Source organism: Scleropages formosus, chromosome 20 (assembly GCF_900964775.1).
Source record: "Scleropages formosus chromosome 20, fSclFor1.1, whole genome shotgun sequence".
Taxonomy (NCBI): Eukaryota; Metazoa; Chordata; class Actinopteri; order Osteoglossiformes; family Osteoglossidae; genus Scleropages; species Scleropages formosus.
In genome coordinates, this window is record NC_041825.1 from 23,362,016 (window position 1) to 23,380,994 (window position 18,979).

Below are 18,979 nucleotides of genomic sequence, written 5' to 3' on the forward strand. Positions count from 1 at the left end.
AACTTTTTTCAAAGCAACAAACAAATATTACTATAATATTCAGCTGATACCTTTATCCAGGGTTACTGGCAGTGCAGTATAGTACAATAAACTCCCTACAATAATTCACCCATCTATACTGCAGGGCAGCATAAAACACACAATGGGCAGTTTACAGTTACCAGTTCACATGAAACCCATGTCTTTGGACTAAATGGCATGTGTACAAATTATCATGAAAGTGACATTCTTATGATTAAAATGATTATACATAATATTAATGCATTTATAGATACATGTCTGTCACATAATTCACCCTGTCTAATTTAAAACAACAAATCCTGCTTCTGAGATGTATTTCAGAACCACAATTACATCAGACTGATGAAAATAATTACATAATTAACTGCTAATCCTGAGCACCATTCCCTAAATTAGGCTGAAACTAGAAATCACATGCTCTTTAAAAATGTTGGTTAAAAGTATATATATATATATATTTTTTTTTTAACAGAAGATACTTCTATACATTCACAAATCTATGAGTTATAGTGATGACACTGCAAAACTGGTTATGTTCTTAAACCATGTACTGGATCACACAAACAATGCCAAAACTAGCTACTGTATAGGGATATGGTCTGCTAAATAAATAAATGCAAAGATGTTTAATGCAGTCATTTGTGAGTAGTGGTATAAAGAGCAATACAGGGTAACAGCCTAGCAAATAAAGGTTAAAAGTATATCATAGCAAGTCAAAATAACCCAACATACATTCTCTGTCATACTGACCTAGGAGTGGATTATGCTTAATTTTAGATTGAGTACAGCAGTTTTCATTAGTGTGCCATGTTTGTACTTGTAAAAACCTAAACAAATTAAACTCTTTTGAAGTAAACTTGAAGATCCAGGGACAGCAAGTTACCATGAGAACACATAGGTTTAACCATGTACCTGTAAATAATCAGCGCTCAAAACCTGAATAGAGTAAGAAGTCCACTTGTTTCAGTAGGGCATCCTGTAAGCAGGACACTATTTTTTCCAAAGCAGATGTCTCTCCCAGTGGCACAGTAAGTAGTGCTGGTGCCTCACAATTGCTGGACTGTAGGTTGAAACCAGCTCCATCCGTGTGGAGCTTGCATGTCATCACCACATTTGTTTTTCCTTTGGGTGCTCTGATTTCCTCCCATAGTGCAAAAAGATGTGTTTGGGTAATTTGGTAACTAAATTGTCCTCAGTGTGTGAGCAAACACCTTGTGATGGACTGGTGTCCCATCCCGTATGTACCCTACCTCATGCCCTGCCATCGCAACCCTTCTCTGGACAAACAGATGATTTCTCCCCAGTATTTTAATCATACCTCAGAAAGACATCAATCAGCTTTGACAAAAGCTGCTAGCCAGTTACTGTATCACATTTCACCGTTGTCGGCGTCTGCATTCATAACATAATTGTCACTAACTGAGTACAAATGATGAGTGAAAGCACTGCTTCCACAGTTCAATGCAGAACTCCAGGACTGGCCCGGGACCACCGCAATACTGATAAAGAACAACCAGGTAACAAAAGGTAGTAATCGGGTGCCCAATGCAGGTTGCATATAACTCAAGGACCACATATCTAACAATCCATTTTGCCACAGCTTTTGTTAATTGAAATTGTGTGTGTATATATACACATGTATGTGTGCACATGCAAACAAACATCAAGAAGCAGAGGCCACTATTCAATCATATATCCATTTTATGACATAATTAATGGCAACTGAATAGCAAATTCAAAACAGGAAAAAAAATAAAACAAAGGAGACAAGCAACACATTGACGTTCAAGTGATGTCAATCCTTGCCAAGGGAGGGCAATTTGGAGCACAAAGGTTACAGAGAGGGAAGCACATTGTAGGTGTGCTGAGACAGCAGCAAAGTCCTCACCACAAAGGAGTGCAAGAAACTCAAGAGTTCCTCGGGCTCTGCGGTAATAACCAGATCAAATGCATTAATGGACAGATACAAGAGTTTAAAACAACCTTGCATTTGATAAATGTTTACAGCTTGTTTCGGTGGAAGAATGGATAATGCAATAATGCTGATCCGCACAAGGTTTAACTGATGTGGGATCAAATATTTAACCATAAGGAGTGATTCCTCTACAAAGGACTGCGACACTAACTGATACAATGTCCACAGTTCGAGGTAGAGAGAAATGTCAATAAATAACATTTGCAATGGAAACCATTTGGAGTAGAAACTCGAAAACCAACGGAAGGCCAAGGGGGAAGGAGCTGTTGTACAAAGACAAATCTTCACCCTGACTGCCTATATAGTCACGTGTGTTGGGCGATACTGTTACTTCTGAAAACAACGGAAGGAATGCAGAGCACACTGCTATCAGTCTGGATCAGATGTGACGGAGGCGGGGGAATGACAACTGGGAGGTAACGTACAGTACAGCGCACGTGTGTGACACAACACCACACTGGGAACCACTACAGGAACATGTGGAACATAAGGTCCAGTGCTGGCCTGAAATAGTCAGACATCCATTCCTTGCTTGTCTGGGCCCTCCCTTCACATCCTTATGGCGTGTTGCATCTGTTTAAATCATATGCTCCACTTAAAAAGCAACTGAATATAACCTTTACGATTGCACAATAACCTGTCTTCTGTGTGTATGTCAAATCTATACACCTTGGATTCATGTCAGTGTGTATTCCCGTCTATACAGTAATCAGTGGAAATCCCTACAGATATTTATGACGTATGTATGTATGCAAATGTACGATCCATATTCTTACAACTCTTCCTACTTGTGTGGTTCTTCCTCTGACTCTTAAGCTCCTCCCTGAATGCCTCCCACTCATTGGAGCTCCTTCATCCTGTTCAGGGCGCTGCCAGCCTGGAACCACTCAATCTGCGTCTCGTTGAAAGTGTGGTTCAGCTGGATGGTGTCCTGGCTGCCGTCACTGTGCTTGAGCACTGCCTTCAGCGGCTGAAAGGAAATGGGCGATCAATCCGGAGATCTAGAGCTGGTATTACCTCTCGTCGTAAGCAGACAATTCAAATGCCTTGCCTTGCCAGGAGCAAACTTTTTGAGACCAATGATGGAAATCTTGTCATCAGGGCGGATTTTGTCGTAATCGTGAGGGTCAGCGAAGGTCAGGGGTAGCAGGCCTTGCTTCTTTAGGTTAGTTTCTGTGAGGAAAAACAAAAACAGTTGTCTTGTTTGTAAGCAAAATCCTGAAGCACATTTCTAAACTTCTAAAGCAACCATGTGGCATTCTAGATACATACAAAACTACTACTGCTAAGCAACCAAAATTACAGAGTCTTTGGAGCTCAGGTGATGGCAAGCAACACATATACCATTTTGTGCTGATTGTGACACTAAATCCTGTTTTCTCAGCATCCTGAAATGAACAGCAAGAGTGAAAGCTTTGGATGCGCACACACAGCTGTCCACCCTACCATGGATCCTAGCGAAGCTCTTGACAATGATGACTCTTCCACCAAGATGCCGGGGCTCCAGGGCAGCATGCTCCCTGCTGGAGCCTTCGCCATAGTTCTCATCTCCAACCACCACCCACTGAATACCATTCTTCTGCAGAGGCAAGGACACAACTAGAACAGGTCAACACTCCACAAAGCTCTAGTGACACCCCAATAACTTGAGCATATTCTGAACCACATCAAGAGTCCATTACGTTCACATTTGTTCATTTAACTGATACTTTTTTCCCCCAACACGACTTACAAATAAACAGCACCTACAATTATTTATACAGTCAGCTGATTTTTACAGGAGCAATTTAGGGCAAGTATCTTGCCACTACCTGCTGCCCCATTACAAAAGGTACCTGATGTTTTGGGCATCATAGCTTCTCAGACAGAAACCACACACTGAAAGAACACAGCTGACAATACACACATCACCACTGCGACACTCAATATTCAATAATGTGTTCATTGACACACGTAATTAATGTCCCAGTTAAACTGTAACATGCAAAGATTATGAACAGTAACATTACTCCTAGCTAATAGCAGTAACTCCAAACATCTGTGCACCACCTACTTTGTAGTAACGGGCAATATCAGGAACTCCACCGTACTCGCCAGTCAGCTGGTTGCGGACTTTATTGACAGCATCATTCTCGATGTTGACTGCACCAATTAGCAGGTTGTTGGAGATGTTGTCTAGGTGACCACGGAACTTGAGCCAAGGGCCAGCAGCACTGATGTGATCAGTGGTGCACTTGCCCTTCACCTGGAAAGTGGGGGTGTGGAGGACCAGCAGCAGCGGAGAGTGGAAAATGGATGACATCATTAGCAATTAGGCCCATTTCAGCATTTCTCAGTGTATTGCCGCATGGCAGAAACTGCGTAAACAGGGGGTGTCCATCAGGTTTTAGAACATTTTTTTTTTTTTTTTTTTTTTAAAAAAGTGCCAGAAAGTCACCTAAAACACTGTGGAGCTATTGAAATAATTAATCAAGTATACACCCATGTTCAGAGAAATGTTGTGCACCATGCACATCAGAGTACACTGGTTTCAGATGTTACAAATAGCTAAAAATTTAAGATGAATACATCAGGCAATGTTTGTAATTGCATTCTATTCACTCATCTGGTTTCTGAATTTTCTTTGTGTTATGCAGCAGGATTGACCTGTATTTATACACACAAACAATAGATGCACTGAAACATAACAGGAGTGTGGAGATACCTGAATTTGGCCTTCTTCCATGCTGTTTACAAGTTGCATGTGGGGTTCATGAGTGTCAGTGATCAAGATAACATTTACACTTGGAAGAATTTTGACTGAATGAGTTTTTCTGTAACTAATTTTTTTAATGCATCCAAATTAAAAATAATAAAAATTCTTTAGGGCTGAACATTTCCAAATCACAAGGGCCAAAGCGTGTGCTGGATTTCATCAGCATTCAGTGGTTATGACTAATTTTTATTACCATATGCTATCTCACCTGGTGTTGAAGTAGTCTTTAACCAGGGTAACTAACTTGTAGGTTGGTGGCCCTAAAGGAGTGGAAGCACCCATAACTTGGTATGTGGTGTGTTAACACATGCCAGCCTGTACTACCAATGCATCATGCAGCAGACAGCCCAGCCAAACCCTCCACCTTGATGAGGACTTGCATGTCCTCCAGGTCACGCCCGTCCCACTTTTCGAAGGGCTCCAGCAGCTGCAATCGGTTGCTCTGGGGGTTCACATCTACGTGCACAGAGCTGCTATCAGGTGGCGGCTGCTGGTAGGTGTCCTGGCCTGGGTCAAAGTCACGTGTTGGCAGCTCATCGCCTGTAGGAGGTACCAACTTGAACTTCTCCCCATTTGGTGCTGTCAGGTAGTCTGTCTCAGGGTTGAACTTTAGAGTGCCGGCAATGGCCAGGGCTGTGACAATCTGCACCAGCGAAAGGGGGTTGAAGAGGGTTAAACCTGGGGTCCAATGTGCATGGATGAGGTGACACACTGGTCAATTAATGCATGGCTGAGTATGGCACCTCGGGGGAAGTAACAAAGGCGTGTGTAGCTGGGTTGGCGTCATTTCTAGCTGTGAAGTTCCTGTTGAAGGACGTAACGATTGTGTTCTTCTCTCCCTTCTTTACATCACGCCTAAGAAAAACAAAAAATTAGATAATCTGCATGTAACGAAGAGATCATGTACATGAAATGTGCATACACAGGTTGGAGTAGCAGGCCTGACACCTGGGGATGGAGTTACCTGTCCCACTGTCCAATGCAGGGTCCACAAGCATTGGCAAGAACCACTCCTCCTACATCCCTCAGTATTTTAGCCTGCACGTGGACACAAATATGCCAGTTCTTCATCTCACCCACAGCACAGTGATCTACTGGTTCAACACCACTCCCCCCATGAGTCCACTTACATATCCGTCCCTCTCGATGGTGGCACGGATCTGCTCTGACCCAGGTGTAACTGTGAACTGGGCCTTACACTTGAGCCCATGGTCCAGAGCCTGCTTGGCCAGTGAGGCAGCTCGTCCCATGTCCTCATAACTGGAATTGGTGCAGCTGCCAATCAGACCTGGAAGGTGGGGAAGAAGGTACACACACTGCATTCAACAACCATCACACAGCTTTTTAAACCTCCTGTATTTTTCCATACTAAAAGATGAACTACTATCACATGACTATTATGCAGAAAAGTGAATTAATAGGTAGCACAGTTCCAGTACAAACTGGAGTTACAGTTAACTGTGTTTGTGGCTCTCAGAGGTACCAACACTAAGCAGCCAAAATGATTTAAAGGAGTACACTGATCACTACAGTCACGCTAATGCCCCATTGGTCTAGCTTTTACTGACCCACTTTGACCTCAAGGGGCCAGCCACTTTTCTCAGCCACTGCCCCAATCTCCGCCACTGGGTGGGCCAGGTCAGGGGTGAAGGGTCCATTGATGTGGGGCTTTAGCTGTCAAGCAAAGTTCGAAAGAAGGACATCAGCATCATAACCAGCTTAGACAGGTGCAGTGCTTCCATATTTTAAAGGGAACTGAGCCTAACACAGTAAGCTGTGTGTGCACACTTGTGTGGTGGGGCTTTTCCCCTCAGTCAGTCCTCACCTCACTGAGGTTGATCTCAATGAGCTGATCGTAGTGGCAACCGGGGTCTGGTACCAAAATGTCTTTGTTCTCCTCTGACAGGGTAGCAATTTCTGGAAGGATCAAGGAAGGACCGAATGTAAAGTGAATGAATATAAGACAGTATGTAAGTGGAAGTAAAGATATCTAAAGCTGGCAGGGTTGAGCAAGACGTGGGCAAAGGAGACAGTACTGACCGCCACGGCCAGTCTTTTCCAGGTAGGTCTTCATGCGGTGGTTGTAAGGAAACACTGACGTGGTTGCCCCAATCTCGGCCCCCATGTTGCAGATGGTGCCCATACCTAAATACACAGAAAGAAGACAGGCACTGAAAACACACACTGGAATGTTCATCACTTTCTGCAAAACTGGTGTGATCTTCCACATTTACTCAACTGAAGGTTGTCAAATAAAATTTGTAGTTAAGAGTAGCTCCTGTGACACTCACATTACGTGGCTTTGTTTTCCACAATCCTTATTTAGAGCAAAACACGGTCTTTGTTTAAGCTTAAAAATGGCAGCAGCAACATGTTTTTCAGATTCATTCCGCCACATGTATGCCCATCTTTGTGCAAACTACAGCCCAGCAGCAGTTCACCACACATGGATCCAAACAGCAGGAAGACCAGCACTGGTGTTCTTTTGAACATGGTACTGAAAAGGGAATCTAAAGCAGTGCTCACCCGTACAGGAGATTGAATCCACCCCAGGGCCATGGTACTCCACAATGGCTCCTGTCCCCCCCTTCACCGTTAGGATCCCAGCAACTTTCAGAATGACATCCTTTGGAGATGTCCAGCCTGAGAGAGAACCTGTCAGCTTTACACCAATCACCTGAGAGGAGGGCAAGAGTATGTAGTGAGTGCAGTAGGAATCATCATTTTAAACCATCATGAAACATGAAGCAGAGCATCCTTGTGAACAAGGTGGTGACTGAGACTGACAGGAACAAACAGTCATGGGACAGAAAAAGAAAAGGAAACAAAGGAAAGAAAACATTTGAGTGCAACAAGAGAAGGACATGGGCTAGTCCAAAGAGGAGTGGTTAGCAGATTCAAGGAGCAGGTCTGTGGGGTTACTCACATTGGGACATTTGAGCTCCCAGGGGATGCCAGCCATAACGTCAACAGCGTCAGCTCCACCCACTCCAATGCAGATGCCGCCAAGTCCACCTCCATTGGGTGTGTGCGAGTCTGTACCAATAACCATGACCCCAGGGTAGGCATAGTTCTCCAAGATGATCTGGGAAGGAGGGTGATAAAGTCAATGCAATTAAAGTTCTTATACTTGTGAAACTGTTAAAGTTCATATTGTCACTGTTCCTTGATTCATGTGGTATACTCTAAAATCCACATACACATCAATACAACAAGTTACACTTTTCTCAATAATCCAAAGCAAAGGCACTCACTTTCAGGGGCACATAAGTCCAGACACATTTCTTGCTGCTTAAACAGTTATAAAATTAGAGGGCCAAGTACTACAGGTTATAAAGCTGTTGCTGCCTAATTAGTTAATAAGCTCACTTCTCTTATCAAAATTACAACATTTGGTTTGTATACTCAGTTACTTACAGCGATTTACCCATTTATAAAGCCAAAGACTTTTTACTGAAGCAGTTCAGGGTAAGTACCTTTCTCAAGGGTACTATAGTAAGAGCAGGAAACCTAGATAAAACCTAGTTGCATGATGGCAAGGTGATGGTTCTAACCATTACACCAACTGCTGTCCCCACTTAATCCACCAAATTTTCAGAAAGGCTTAAAAATTGGTTCATTTAGGACAGTATGCTGAACCAGGTGCCAATCTAGAACAAAAATCTTCCAAACCAAGGAGTTTCGGAACACAAACTAGTCGGCATTACCTCAGTTTTGAGAGATTTCTGCACCCAAATACAACATCTATGTTTAGTACCTGATGGATGATTCCAGAGCCAGGTTTCCAGAAGCCCACTCCATATTTGGCTGCAGAAGTAGCTAGGAAGTTATAGACCTCTTGATTCACTTCCTAAATCACACAAAGGGGTGGGAGGTTGGAAAAAAAATGCTCAAATATGTCAAGTTCTTCTTTGACATAAATACATTCAGAACAGCTTTCCCAGTCCACTTGACCTCATGATTTTACTTCTATGGTGGTAAATTTAATATCAAACCCCTCTGTACCTCAATCCTTGATCCCCCCCCCGCACTCACCTTGGCCCGCTGCAGATCCTGAGTGCCCCCAACCTGCGCCTCAATCAGATGGTCACAATGAATGGTGGAGGGCACAGCTACACGCGGAAGCCCACTGCTGATGAACTGCAGCATGGCCATCTGAGCTGTAGCATCTTGCATGGCGACGCGGTCAGGACGCAGCCGGAGGTAGGTTCGTCCCCGTACAATCTCCTGCCCTGATGGGTCATCCAGGTGGCCATACACAATCTTCTCAGACAGAGTAAGCGGACGGTCCAGTCTGTAGTATGGCCATGGGGGGCGGGGGGGGATTTGCTATTATTAAATTTTAGCTGGTACAGTTTTGCCCAAATCATTTATTAAAACAGGTGCTGTGCTGTCATCATCCTTTTGCATCTTCAGCAGACAATATCAGGAACATACAGCTCCTTCAACAATACTCCTTTAAAACCCCTGGACATCCACTTGTCTGTCTCAACCATCATTTGCTGTGGATTTGAGTTTAAACCTCTAAATTAGCTCTACTGTTCCAGTTTCTTGTTTACCTGTCTCCTTAGCCTTAGACACAGGAGCATTTCTTAAACGGGCAACAGGTAACGCTGGGACAGATAGGTTAAAAATAGCCTGCCATCCCTTACAACATTTTAACAAAGAGCTAAATAAAGTTGATAAGACTTAGTTCATTCATTTCAACTTCGATCACATATAAACAAACAGCAGAACAAGAACATAAAATGTGTTTCCCTTTAAAAACCCTTTCCATACCTCTAACCTGTGTCTTCCATGAAAAGGTGTTCAAATATTGAGGGTACAAACTCTACACTGTCACCCCCCTCCCAAGGCTAGATTTCCACATAGTAGAAATAAATGTTACAGAAGTTGTACCAGTCCAATACCTACTGTGTATAAATCTGAAATTTCAAGGGAGTTGTTTATTAAAATAACATGCCTTAAAATTATAGATGATACCAAAGCTAAATGCTCTTGTCTCATCAAAAAAAATTCTATAAAATGTGGTTGTCAGTGTCTGACTGTCACTTTTACAGAACCTCAAACCTTTACATTGTCATATGTCATTAGAAGATTCAGGGTAAGAGTTATGCAGAAACCCTCAGCTGCCCAAAACACTAATCATAAAAACTACAAAAAACAAAAAAAACTCAGGCTTGGGAAGGGAAAATTAGGTGCCACAAAAACAGAAAATTAGAAGTACATAAAGTGACCATTTAAAAGCTAAAAAAATTCCACAACTCATGTGGCATACACAAATGAAGATGCTGCTGTTCCATTAGAACTAACGTGCCACGTCGGAATTAGTCGTTTTGTGATTCTAACCCATTACAAACAAGCAAACCGCAACTCTGCGACCTGAAATGTTATACACACACACACACACACACACACACACATTTTCAGAACCGCTTGTCCCATACGGGGTCGCGGGGAACCGGAGCCTACCCGGCAACACAGGGCGTAAGGCCGGAGGGGGAGGGGACACACCCAGGACGGGACGCCAGTCCGTCGCAAGGCACCCCAAGCGGGACTTGAACCCCAGACCCACCGGAGAGCAGGACTGTGGTCCAACCCACTGAAATGTTATATTCTAAGACAATTTCATCATTCATTACAAGGTCTGAGGAGAAAAAAGAACAAGGCAACCTTTCTTTGGGCATTTCAAATATCCCCACGCACCTTTTCAGTTTGCAACCTTGTTGCACCATTTACAGCAACGAGCCCATAATAATGGAACGCAAGTTCAATGAACAGGAAGTTCCGCTCATTTACTACTACTTTAACATTTAATTCTTCAAACACACACACAGAAAACCTGTACTGAGCAGGAGACCGACCGCTTACGGACGATGTCAAGGTTGCTGCGCAGCTTCTGATAGTTGACGCAAGTGGTGGGCTCATAACGGCTCATGGCCACCTTTGCCTTGACGAAGAGGGCCGCTGACACATGGAGCCGCCGCACCCCATGCCCTAAAGCAAGCTGGAGGAGGAAAAAAACTAAGATCAAAATAAAACACATGCTACAAAAATAAAGTACATAAAGTGGCTTAAGATTATGCAATATTTAACCCAAAATCATTAAAAACAGCTTTAAAAATGCTCAGTGAAAGCACATAAAACTACCCCTACATGCTAAGAAGGTCATGGTTCATATTACATTGAAACACTGCTCAAATCATAAAACTAAATGTCTAACAAACTGTAAAATGTAAATGAATAACTCCCTTAGCCTTTAGACAAAATAAATCTGATGTAATCAAAATGATATAAAGCACAAGCAACATCATCAGTGGATTCTAGATTTAATATTTCCACTCAGACTGCTCACAATGAACAGTATCAAGTGAGCGCAAAAAAAAAAAAAGGGGGGTTAAATATTATGTCTATGAAAATAAAAAAATGCAACCATAATGCAAGACAGCTACTATGGGCAAATATTAACTACATAACATGAAGGCTTTCATGCCAAATGGCAGCAAAATTGATAAGCTGAAAAACTACACAAGGATAAAGGAGCTCCCTTCCACCTTCCCATCACATTGTTCTCACTTTGGTCTGAGTAGAATGTGTGTAACAAAGAATGCATGTAACAAATTATAATAAATCTTTAGTTTAGCACAATTCAGAATTTAGTTGACTAATGTAATACTATGAATTTAGAGTCCAGAACTGATCAAGGCACATAACCCGTAGCGATAGAGTAATAATTCCATTCTGCATAAATAGGTAAATAATTGTAAAACTGATTATCTAACAATGTTCACCTTGGATAAAAGCATCAGATGACAATCATATAACTACGTTACTTCATTCAGCTGATGCCTTTCTCAAAAGTAACTTACAGTGTTAAGCTACTTATTATTTACCCATACTAGAGCTGGGTAATTAACTGGAGCAATAGGGTAAGTACCTTACTTAAGTTAAGGTACTACAGCTGGTGGTGAGACTTGAATCTGCAACCAGCAGCTCGAACCATTTACACTACCAGCTTCCCCATATTATTATAATAATAAGAAGAAGAAGCGGCAGCCCAAAGAAAGAAAATGAGAAGAGCATGAGCTTGCCCTGTCATCGCAGTAAGATGACATGATGATTTATACTTAGCAGGTCTGGCACAAGCATAAATAATGCGATGATGGGTCATGGTCCACCAGAGCAGAGTATGGAGAATAAAATCGTATTAGGTATTGAAGGCTCTCAATTAGCAATCGTACAAAATCAGTGTTCAAATCCGTGCCTGAGGAACCGGAAGGTGTGTAAAAAAAATGCGTTTTATTACGTCAAGTTTGCCGCGGTTGACAGACTCGTAAGCGGACAGCGGGAAGCTCGTCAGTTAGTAACCTTGTCTTCACCTTGAACGAGCAGTGTCTCCTTCAACACACTCATTTTTACTCTAAGATAGTATTCCAACGGCCTCCTCCTATGCCAATAAGTGTGTGCACAGATTTTTACTCTCTTCTCTGCCCACGGCACATGATTACGAGAAAGCGCTAAAGAGGAGCTCAGCAGCGGAAACATACGGGGGCGCAGTGACCTGGTGCACAGGCCAGCTGAGGCGATTCTCACACTCTCCTTCGTGTACCTTTCTGCTACCTTTTTTTTCTGCACAAACACCCTCAGTCTAAAAACAAAATTTCCAGATAATACAAATGTATTCCGCGCCTGACAATAAAAAAAATAAAAAGCTCTTGCTTACCTGAAGCCGGGCGGCGGTGAGACAATACGCTGCCATTTTGTGCACTGACAAAGATGTATCGCGGTAAGATGACGCAGCGGTAACGTGATTGAAGCACTAAGGAGCTGGTTCTTAACCTTTGTGCTTACCGCTTTTGCAATAAAGCTCGTTTTAAAAAAAAAAAAAAAAAAAAAAAAAAAAGGGGGGGAAATTTTTAAGGACATCCGTTTTGAGGCAAGACGCGCAGTAGCTTAGAGGAACTCATTTTATATCTATACATACATACTGAATTGTTGTGTAGTGTGTAATGTATAATTTCTAATAAATAAATGTATGTAATTTTTTAAAAATTATTAAACAATTCAAACACTCACAATACAAGAACATTGAACCAGAACAATCCTATCCAGGGGAAATAAACAAAAAATAAATAAAATAAATAAGTAAATTTAAAAAAATACACAAAAAATTACAAAACACTCCAACAACCAGAGACATTACATCAACACCTTAAAAATATTACAATAATGTACAGTTTTAATGGCCTTATTATTACATTCCTTGATAGTGTTTATGTTCTTCTTAAGTTCTTCAAGAATAAGCGAAAACAGTTTTTTTTATTAACAAATTTGGACCTGTGTATATGATATTTGGCTAAAATGATCAATAAATTAATGATATATGCTTGTTCCTTTGTACTTTTATCAAAATGAAAGCACCAAAACAGTACATATTCATAGTGCAAAGCAAAATCCTTACAGACAGAAGTATCTGTTTATAAACAAAGTTAGAGAGGTATGTTTTATACTGATCTACAGAATTTATCCAGCAAGTCATTGTCTTCATAAATTTAAAAAGCCATTAACAAAAACTGTGTATTCTATGAAGAGGAATCTGAAATTGTTTTGCACTTATTCTGGACTTGTTCTTATACTGTAATACTTTGGAAAAAAACTGCAAAGTGTCATCAGTGTAAATATTCATTGGAAAATGAATATTTTTATCATTGCAAACCTTTGTCACGATTGTAGGAAAATATGCGGTTTGGTGTCTTTGATTCCTGCAAGGAGGACAATTTTATTTAATTGATCACATTTTATTTGTTAACCAAATGTCATATCCATAAACACACATTCTCTGATATGAAGCCTGATTTTATAGCACTCTCAAATTAAATCAAACAGTACATTACTACTATCCAAGACTCCACTAATAAAAAAAGCAATTACAACTATTACACTCTAAATTGTTCAAGATTTTAATTTAAACTGTAATCTGTATTCTTATTATCCTGCCTCTTTTCTTTTTATAGTATCTTTATAAATAATGTTCTCTTTGCTGTTGTATTTCGTATTTTTGTGTTGTACACAATATGCTCTCGCAAACAAGCAGAACCTGGGGGCTTCCAGGCATAATTGTTTAACACGTCTGAGAGGCAAGTGGTGATACGAGACAATGCATCTGTACCTCAATTCAATTCACACACATTTTCTGAACCGCTTGTCCCATTCGGGGTCGCGGGGAGCCAGAGCCAAACCTGGCAACACAGGGCGTAAGGCTGGAGGGGGAGGGGACACACCCAGGACAGGCAATTCAATTCAATTCAATTCATTTTTATAGAGCGCTCTTCTCACGCAGTGACACAGAGCGCTTTAACACAGGCATAAAGCAAGAAAAACAGCTACAAAGAAAGAAGACAGTCGACTAATGGCTACCATAATGAAGAACTTATTAGAGAGCTATAAGTATACCTACTGGCCACTGGGGAAAGGAACAAAAGCTCCCAACTGAAGGCTGAGAGAGAAAAAAAACCTCTGGGGGTCCACGGGCCAGTGGTTGCCCACCACTCCTGGGCTTTCTAGAAAGTAACAATTTATAAGCCACTGTGTAACAAGTAATAATGATAATGTTGGTAAATGGCATCTTGGATCCCCAGCTCGGCATGGAACGTCTCAATCGTCATGGCAGATGGACATCATCCTCTGTCAGCACGGATTTGTCTGTCAGCACGGGATTCGTGTGTCACCACTGGCCTGTACCTGCAGGAGAAAAAGAGAAGAACTGGGTACCATCAGCATAAGCGTGATGGCAGAAGCTGTGAAGTGGAAGAACAGAGGGCAGAGATATAGATTGAAAAAAATAGGGGCCTTAGTGCTGAGCCCAGAGGAACCCCTGTTGAGGGAAACTGAGGGGAAGTCAGGGACACATGCCAAAACACCTGGTGAGACATGCAGTTATCTTTACAAATTTATACAATTTCTACTGAGACACGGCACAGAATGAAGGGTCAGAGAAATCAGTGCTGTTTCAAACTATTCCAGTGTATGTAATGCACTTTATGTATTGTTCTTTGAGATGTACATCACTTTTGAGAAAGCATCTGCTAAATAAATAAATGTAACTGTAAATTTATCCCTGAAACGGGAGTCAGGAGAAGTATCAGTATTTCAGCAGATGGATTCTTTTTATATTTGTTTAGCTGACACTTTTCTCAAAAGCAGATTACAATGATTTATCAGTTTATACAGCTGGGTAACTTTATTTTATTAAGTTAGGTTTATTTAGGTTAGGTACTTTGATCAGTAGGATATGGGTTTCAGATCAAAGGCTGTAGTTCCAAGTACTATGCTCCCTGTTCACCATTGCTTTTCCAAGTGAGCAGTGTTTGTCAATAAAATACAAGATTTTCCTCCTGTATTATCACAGGTATGGTCAGATACCAGCATGTTGTGACTTAACTGTGTCAAAAATGAATGAACCATTTTCCTTTTAGATGGGGGCACGGTGGCGCAGCGGGTTTGGCTGGGTCCTGCTCTCTGGTGGGTCTGGGGTTCGAGTCCCGCTTAGTGTGCCTTGTGATGGACTGCCGTCCCATCCTGGGTGTGTCCCCTCACGCCCTCTGTTGCTGGGTTAGGCTCCGGTTTGCCATGACCCTGCTCGGACAAGCAGCGTGCACTTACCTTTTATTAGTCTACCATATTTTTTCTATTGGCTTCATGCAGAAAAATGATACAGTATTTATTCAGGTTGAATAGCTTGACCAAGGCTATACAGTATAGCAGCTGGGATTCAACAGAGAACAGCAGTCAGTGCCAATGAACAATACTGTACTGTACACTGAATCATTCAGTGAATGAGAATTTCTTTTTCTGTGGTTCAGAATTTTGCTCTGAACCAAAGGGAAGGTGTTTAAATGGGTTCTGGAATTAATCCGTGCTGGTGTGGGAGAAAACAGTGCTATGCAGGATACCTACGATAGGGCGCAGCATTCAGTTCTGCGCAGATTCAATGAGCTACAAAAGCCGCTTGAAAAAGAATGACATCACGACGGCTCTCAGCGCAAGCGCATGCGCATTACGAAGTCACGATCACGCGCGCAATCAGGCAATATAACCTTACGACTTAAATTCAGCAACAGAGTCGAAAATTTACTTTAAATGAAAAATATTTGCGATAAAACTTCAATCGCTGTCGATGTGTATTTAATGTAGTTAAATCTATATTTTTAACGTTTAATCATTATTAGTTCAAAGTTCACAGGAAAGTGTAAGTTGAAAGGTGAAAGGTCAGAGTGGCTGCGCGTACTTGTGTACGGTGAAAAATGGCGAAACATCATCCGGATCTGATCTTTTGTAGGAAACAGGCCGGTGTTGGTGAGTTGTACTGACTGCTGGTTCCGTGTGTCTGTTGGTAAAATAGCAGTTTGTACAAATTCTGAATATTTGTATAGAAAGGAGCAAAGGAGCGAGGATTAAAAAGGAAAACACTAACTAACATCATCCCAGTTTAGTTTTAGCTGTAGCTAATTCGTTGCCGTGGCACGCACGGGTGGTACAGCGAGAAGCGTTGCTGTCTCACAGCGCTTCGGTGATATGATAGGGTCTGGGTTCGATCCCCGCTCAGTCTGTGCGGAGTTTGCGTGGGTTTACTCTCTGGGTGCTCCGGTTTCCTCCCACACTCCAAAGACAAGCTGTTCAGGTTTACCCTTTGTGTGGCATAGAGAGAGTGTGTTTCACTGATGCATGGATGAGTGACCCATTGTAAGTAGTGTATCTCGCAATGTAAGTCACTTGGTGAAGGTGTGTGGGCTGGTAACACTTCATAGAGTTCATTGGAAGTTACTGGAGAAAAGCATCTGATAAATAAATAAATTGTAATTTGGGTCTATAACTCTATTAGGTGAAAATAATAAGACCAGACATTTTATGTCTAAGCCTAATCCACGAGAAGGTACAGTTAACAATTGACATTTGCAATGATATTAAAATATGGACAACAATACTGGCACCGCTGTATCCAATTACGTTTTGCAAGACTGTAAAAATAATGTTTTAACGACTTATTTTATTGTTCTTTTTTCAGCCATCGGTAGACTGTGTGAAAAATGTAAGTAAAACCATTAATTCATGCAAATGTAATGCAAGGTGAATGTCGTTAAATTCCTAATAACTAGTTGTGTTCCATGTATTCAGAATCTTTGTTTTACATTCTGGTAAATATTGTTGGGTGACATGGTTTCAAGCACTCAGAATAGCGAATTTAAACGTGGATCATTTTTCCTAGCCTATGTTACTGATTACTTTTTGTTAGAATTCCTGATTGTTATGCATGTCTTTTGAATTATTTATTAAATTTAAATTGCATGAATTACCTAAAAGATCCAGAAATCTGAACTTGTCCCTTTAGTTAAGTGCACTTCTTATCCCCACTCTCACAGGTGATGGCAAGTGTGTGATCTGTGACTCGTATGTGAGGCCTTGCACCTTAGTCCGTATCTGCGACGAGTGTAACTACGGATCATACCAGGGACGATGTGTCATCTGCGGAGGACCCGGAGTCTCTGATGCGTACTACTGCAAGGAGTGTACCATCCAGGAGAAAGACGTAAGTAAACTGGGGAGGGAGCAGAACAGTAAACCTTTAAGTGGCATTTTATTGGTTTTAACTACATGCTCTGAGTTTTGCTTGCTTACTTTTTTCTCTCTTTCTGTTTTGTTGCACAGAGAGATGGTTGCCCTAAGATTGTGAACCTGGGAAGCTCTAAAACTGATCTCTTCTATGAGCGAAAAAAATACGGTTTCAAGAAGAGGTGAAGACCAGATTAACTGGACTCTGAATTTTGACCGTTATGCTTTTAGAATTGAAGCTGTTTTCACTCTTATTTGCAAAGGATTTTGATTTAATAAACATTTTTGTGGTACAATTTTGTTATATATTTGTGGTATGTTTGTAAGGTGGTAGCAATAGGCATTTTTAAAAATACTTTTTTGATTGCAATTCACTCTTAGTGAAATTGTTGCCTCACCCAGTTGGGTTGTCTAACTGTATATGTCAATCTCAATTTGTCAGTAAGTTTATTTTTTTTATACTGCAGTATTGCTGAATAGTGATAGCTACCAAAAAATTATGCCCAGCAGATACATTAATATTTCCACTAACCCTGTAGAGGCAATTTTTTTACAATGCTTTTTAAAAAAAATTTTGTAGTAAAATATACAGCACTCCCTTTACTGTCAGATTTACTCTTTCAAGAGAAATATAACCCATGTCTTTTTGTGGTTATAAATAAATATTTGTAAATGCATGCAGCTTTGGAGAAAAGGACCTCCCAAATATATAACTAACTTTTTAGCCTGATGCACCTGTGTGGTGCCCTTGACCCAGATCTAAAGAACCTCAACATCACAGTTCTTGTGTAGAGATGAGGTATAATGCATCCTTAAGGTGTAAAACTCAGTTCTTAGGTTAGATTGCAGATCTATTTCTCTTAGGCAGTGTTTATTCCCTGATATATACAGGTTACAAATTGTTTTTTTGTGAAGTGCTGCATGTGACTTTTTCTTCTGCTCAAAACATTGTGACCAATTGAAAGAGAATGGTCTGGACAAATACTTAAAATTATCGCATCATCTGATTATCAATTAAATTTGACTTCCTTCATCCTTGTAGTGGGATAAAACTGCACAGTAACATCAAGCCAGGTGTCAGTAAGTGTTAATATGTATTATGGGCAATAGTACACAAAGAAACTTATATGAAGTTGTTTAGTGCTATCAAATCGACCTCCGTAACCATATGGATAGAATGTTTCCAGAAAGTTCTGTTCTTCACTTGTGCCACCAGGGCTGAAAGGGGTGTGTCCACTGTCACTGCCAAGATCTATCTGTTTGTTTTCTGGCTGCCTGTGGTTTTATTTATTTATATATATATATATATAAGAGCTATGTATATGCTAATGTAAAACTAAATCTTTAGTTATCAATACAGTAACTTGCAGGACATTGTCATCCATTATATACCAATAGAACAGACTTTATATTACAAGTATATATAATCATATATCTTTTGGTGTATATACTCCTCTGCATTGTCTCCCTTCCTTTTAGGACACAGTCATTGTTATAATATTTCATCATTCCTCTTAGTGAAACAATTCAACTGGTACTTGAAGCGCACCACTACTGGTACCACCCTGATTTTGACATCCCACATGTTACTGACCTCAGTTTTCTAGGTTGTTATAATG

General features: G+C 41.0%; 2 protein-coding genes across 2 annotated transcripts; one reads left to right on the top strand and one right to left on the bottom strand.

Moving 5' to 3' along the window:
* Window positions 1-1,798: 1,798 nt before the first annotated feature.
* On the bottom strand, window positions 1,799-12,572 carry aco2 (aconitase 2, mitochondrial). The gene is made up of 17 exons (XM_018762120.2): window positions 12,475-12,572; window positions 10,616-10,758; window positions 8,787-9,045; window positions 8,509-8,601; window positions 7,678-7,836; window positions 7,278-7,428; window positions 6,792-6,896; window positions 6,577-6,668; window positions 6,320-6,425; window positions 5,882-6,039; window positions 5,716-5,789; window positions 5,495-5,606; window positions 5,116-5,394; window positions 4,050-4,241; window positions 3,443-3,575; window positions 3,048-3,169; window positions 1,799-2,966 (listed from the first exon to the last, which is right to left on the bottom strand). The coding sequence occupies exons 1-17, from the start codon at window positions 12,508-12,510 to the stop codon at window positions 2,835-2,837; spliced, it is 2,346 nt and encodes a 781-aa protein (XP_018617636.1). The 5' UTR covers window positions 12,511-12,572; the 3' UTR covers window positions 1,799-2,834.
* A 3,428-nt stretch (window positions 12,573-16,000) lies between these two features.
* phf5a (PHD finger protein 5A) lies at window positions 16,001-17,656 on the top strand. Its single transcript, XM_018761735.1, has 4 exons — window positions 16,001-16,106; window positions 16,816-16,839; window positions 17,171-17,337; window positions 17,457-17,656. Exons 1-4 carry the CDS (start codon window positions 16,055-16,057, stop codon window positions 17,544-17,546), a joined length of 333 nt encoding a protein of 110 aa, XP_018617251.1. The 5' UTR covers window positions 16,001-16,054; the 3' UTR covers window positions 17,547-17,656.
* The last annotated feature ends 1,323 nt before the right edge of the window (window positions 17,657-18,979 follow it).

Excerpts from the sequence above, each read along its gene's own strand:
- phf5a (XM_018761735.1), top strand. The coding sequence starts at position 16,055 with ATGGCGAAACATCATCCGGATCTGATCTTTTGTAGGAAACAGGCCGGT. Across the intron at positions 16,840-17,170 it reads CGGTAGACTGTGTGAAAAAT|GTGATGGCAAGTGTGTGATC; the intron begins GTAAGTAAAACC and ends CCACTCTCACAG. Across the intron at positions 17,338-17,456 it reads GTACCATCCAGGAGAAAGAC|AGAGATGGTTGCCCTAAGAT; the intron begins GTAAGTAAACTG and ends TTTGTTGCACAG.
- aco2 (XM_018762120.2), bottom strand. The coding sequence starts at position 12,510 with ATGGCAGCGTATTGTCTCACCGCCGCCCGGCTTCAG. Across the intron at positions 5,790-5,881 it reads CCATCGAGAGGGACGGATAT|GCTAAAATACTGAGGGATGT; the intron begins GTAAGTGGACTC and ends GTCCACGTGCAG. Across the intron at positions 5,395-5,494 it reads CCTTTGTTACTTCCCCCGAG|ATTGTCACAGCCCTGGCCAT; the intron begins GTGCCATACTCA and ends TCGCTGGTGCAG.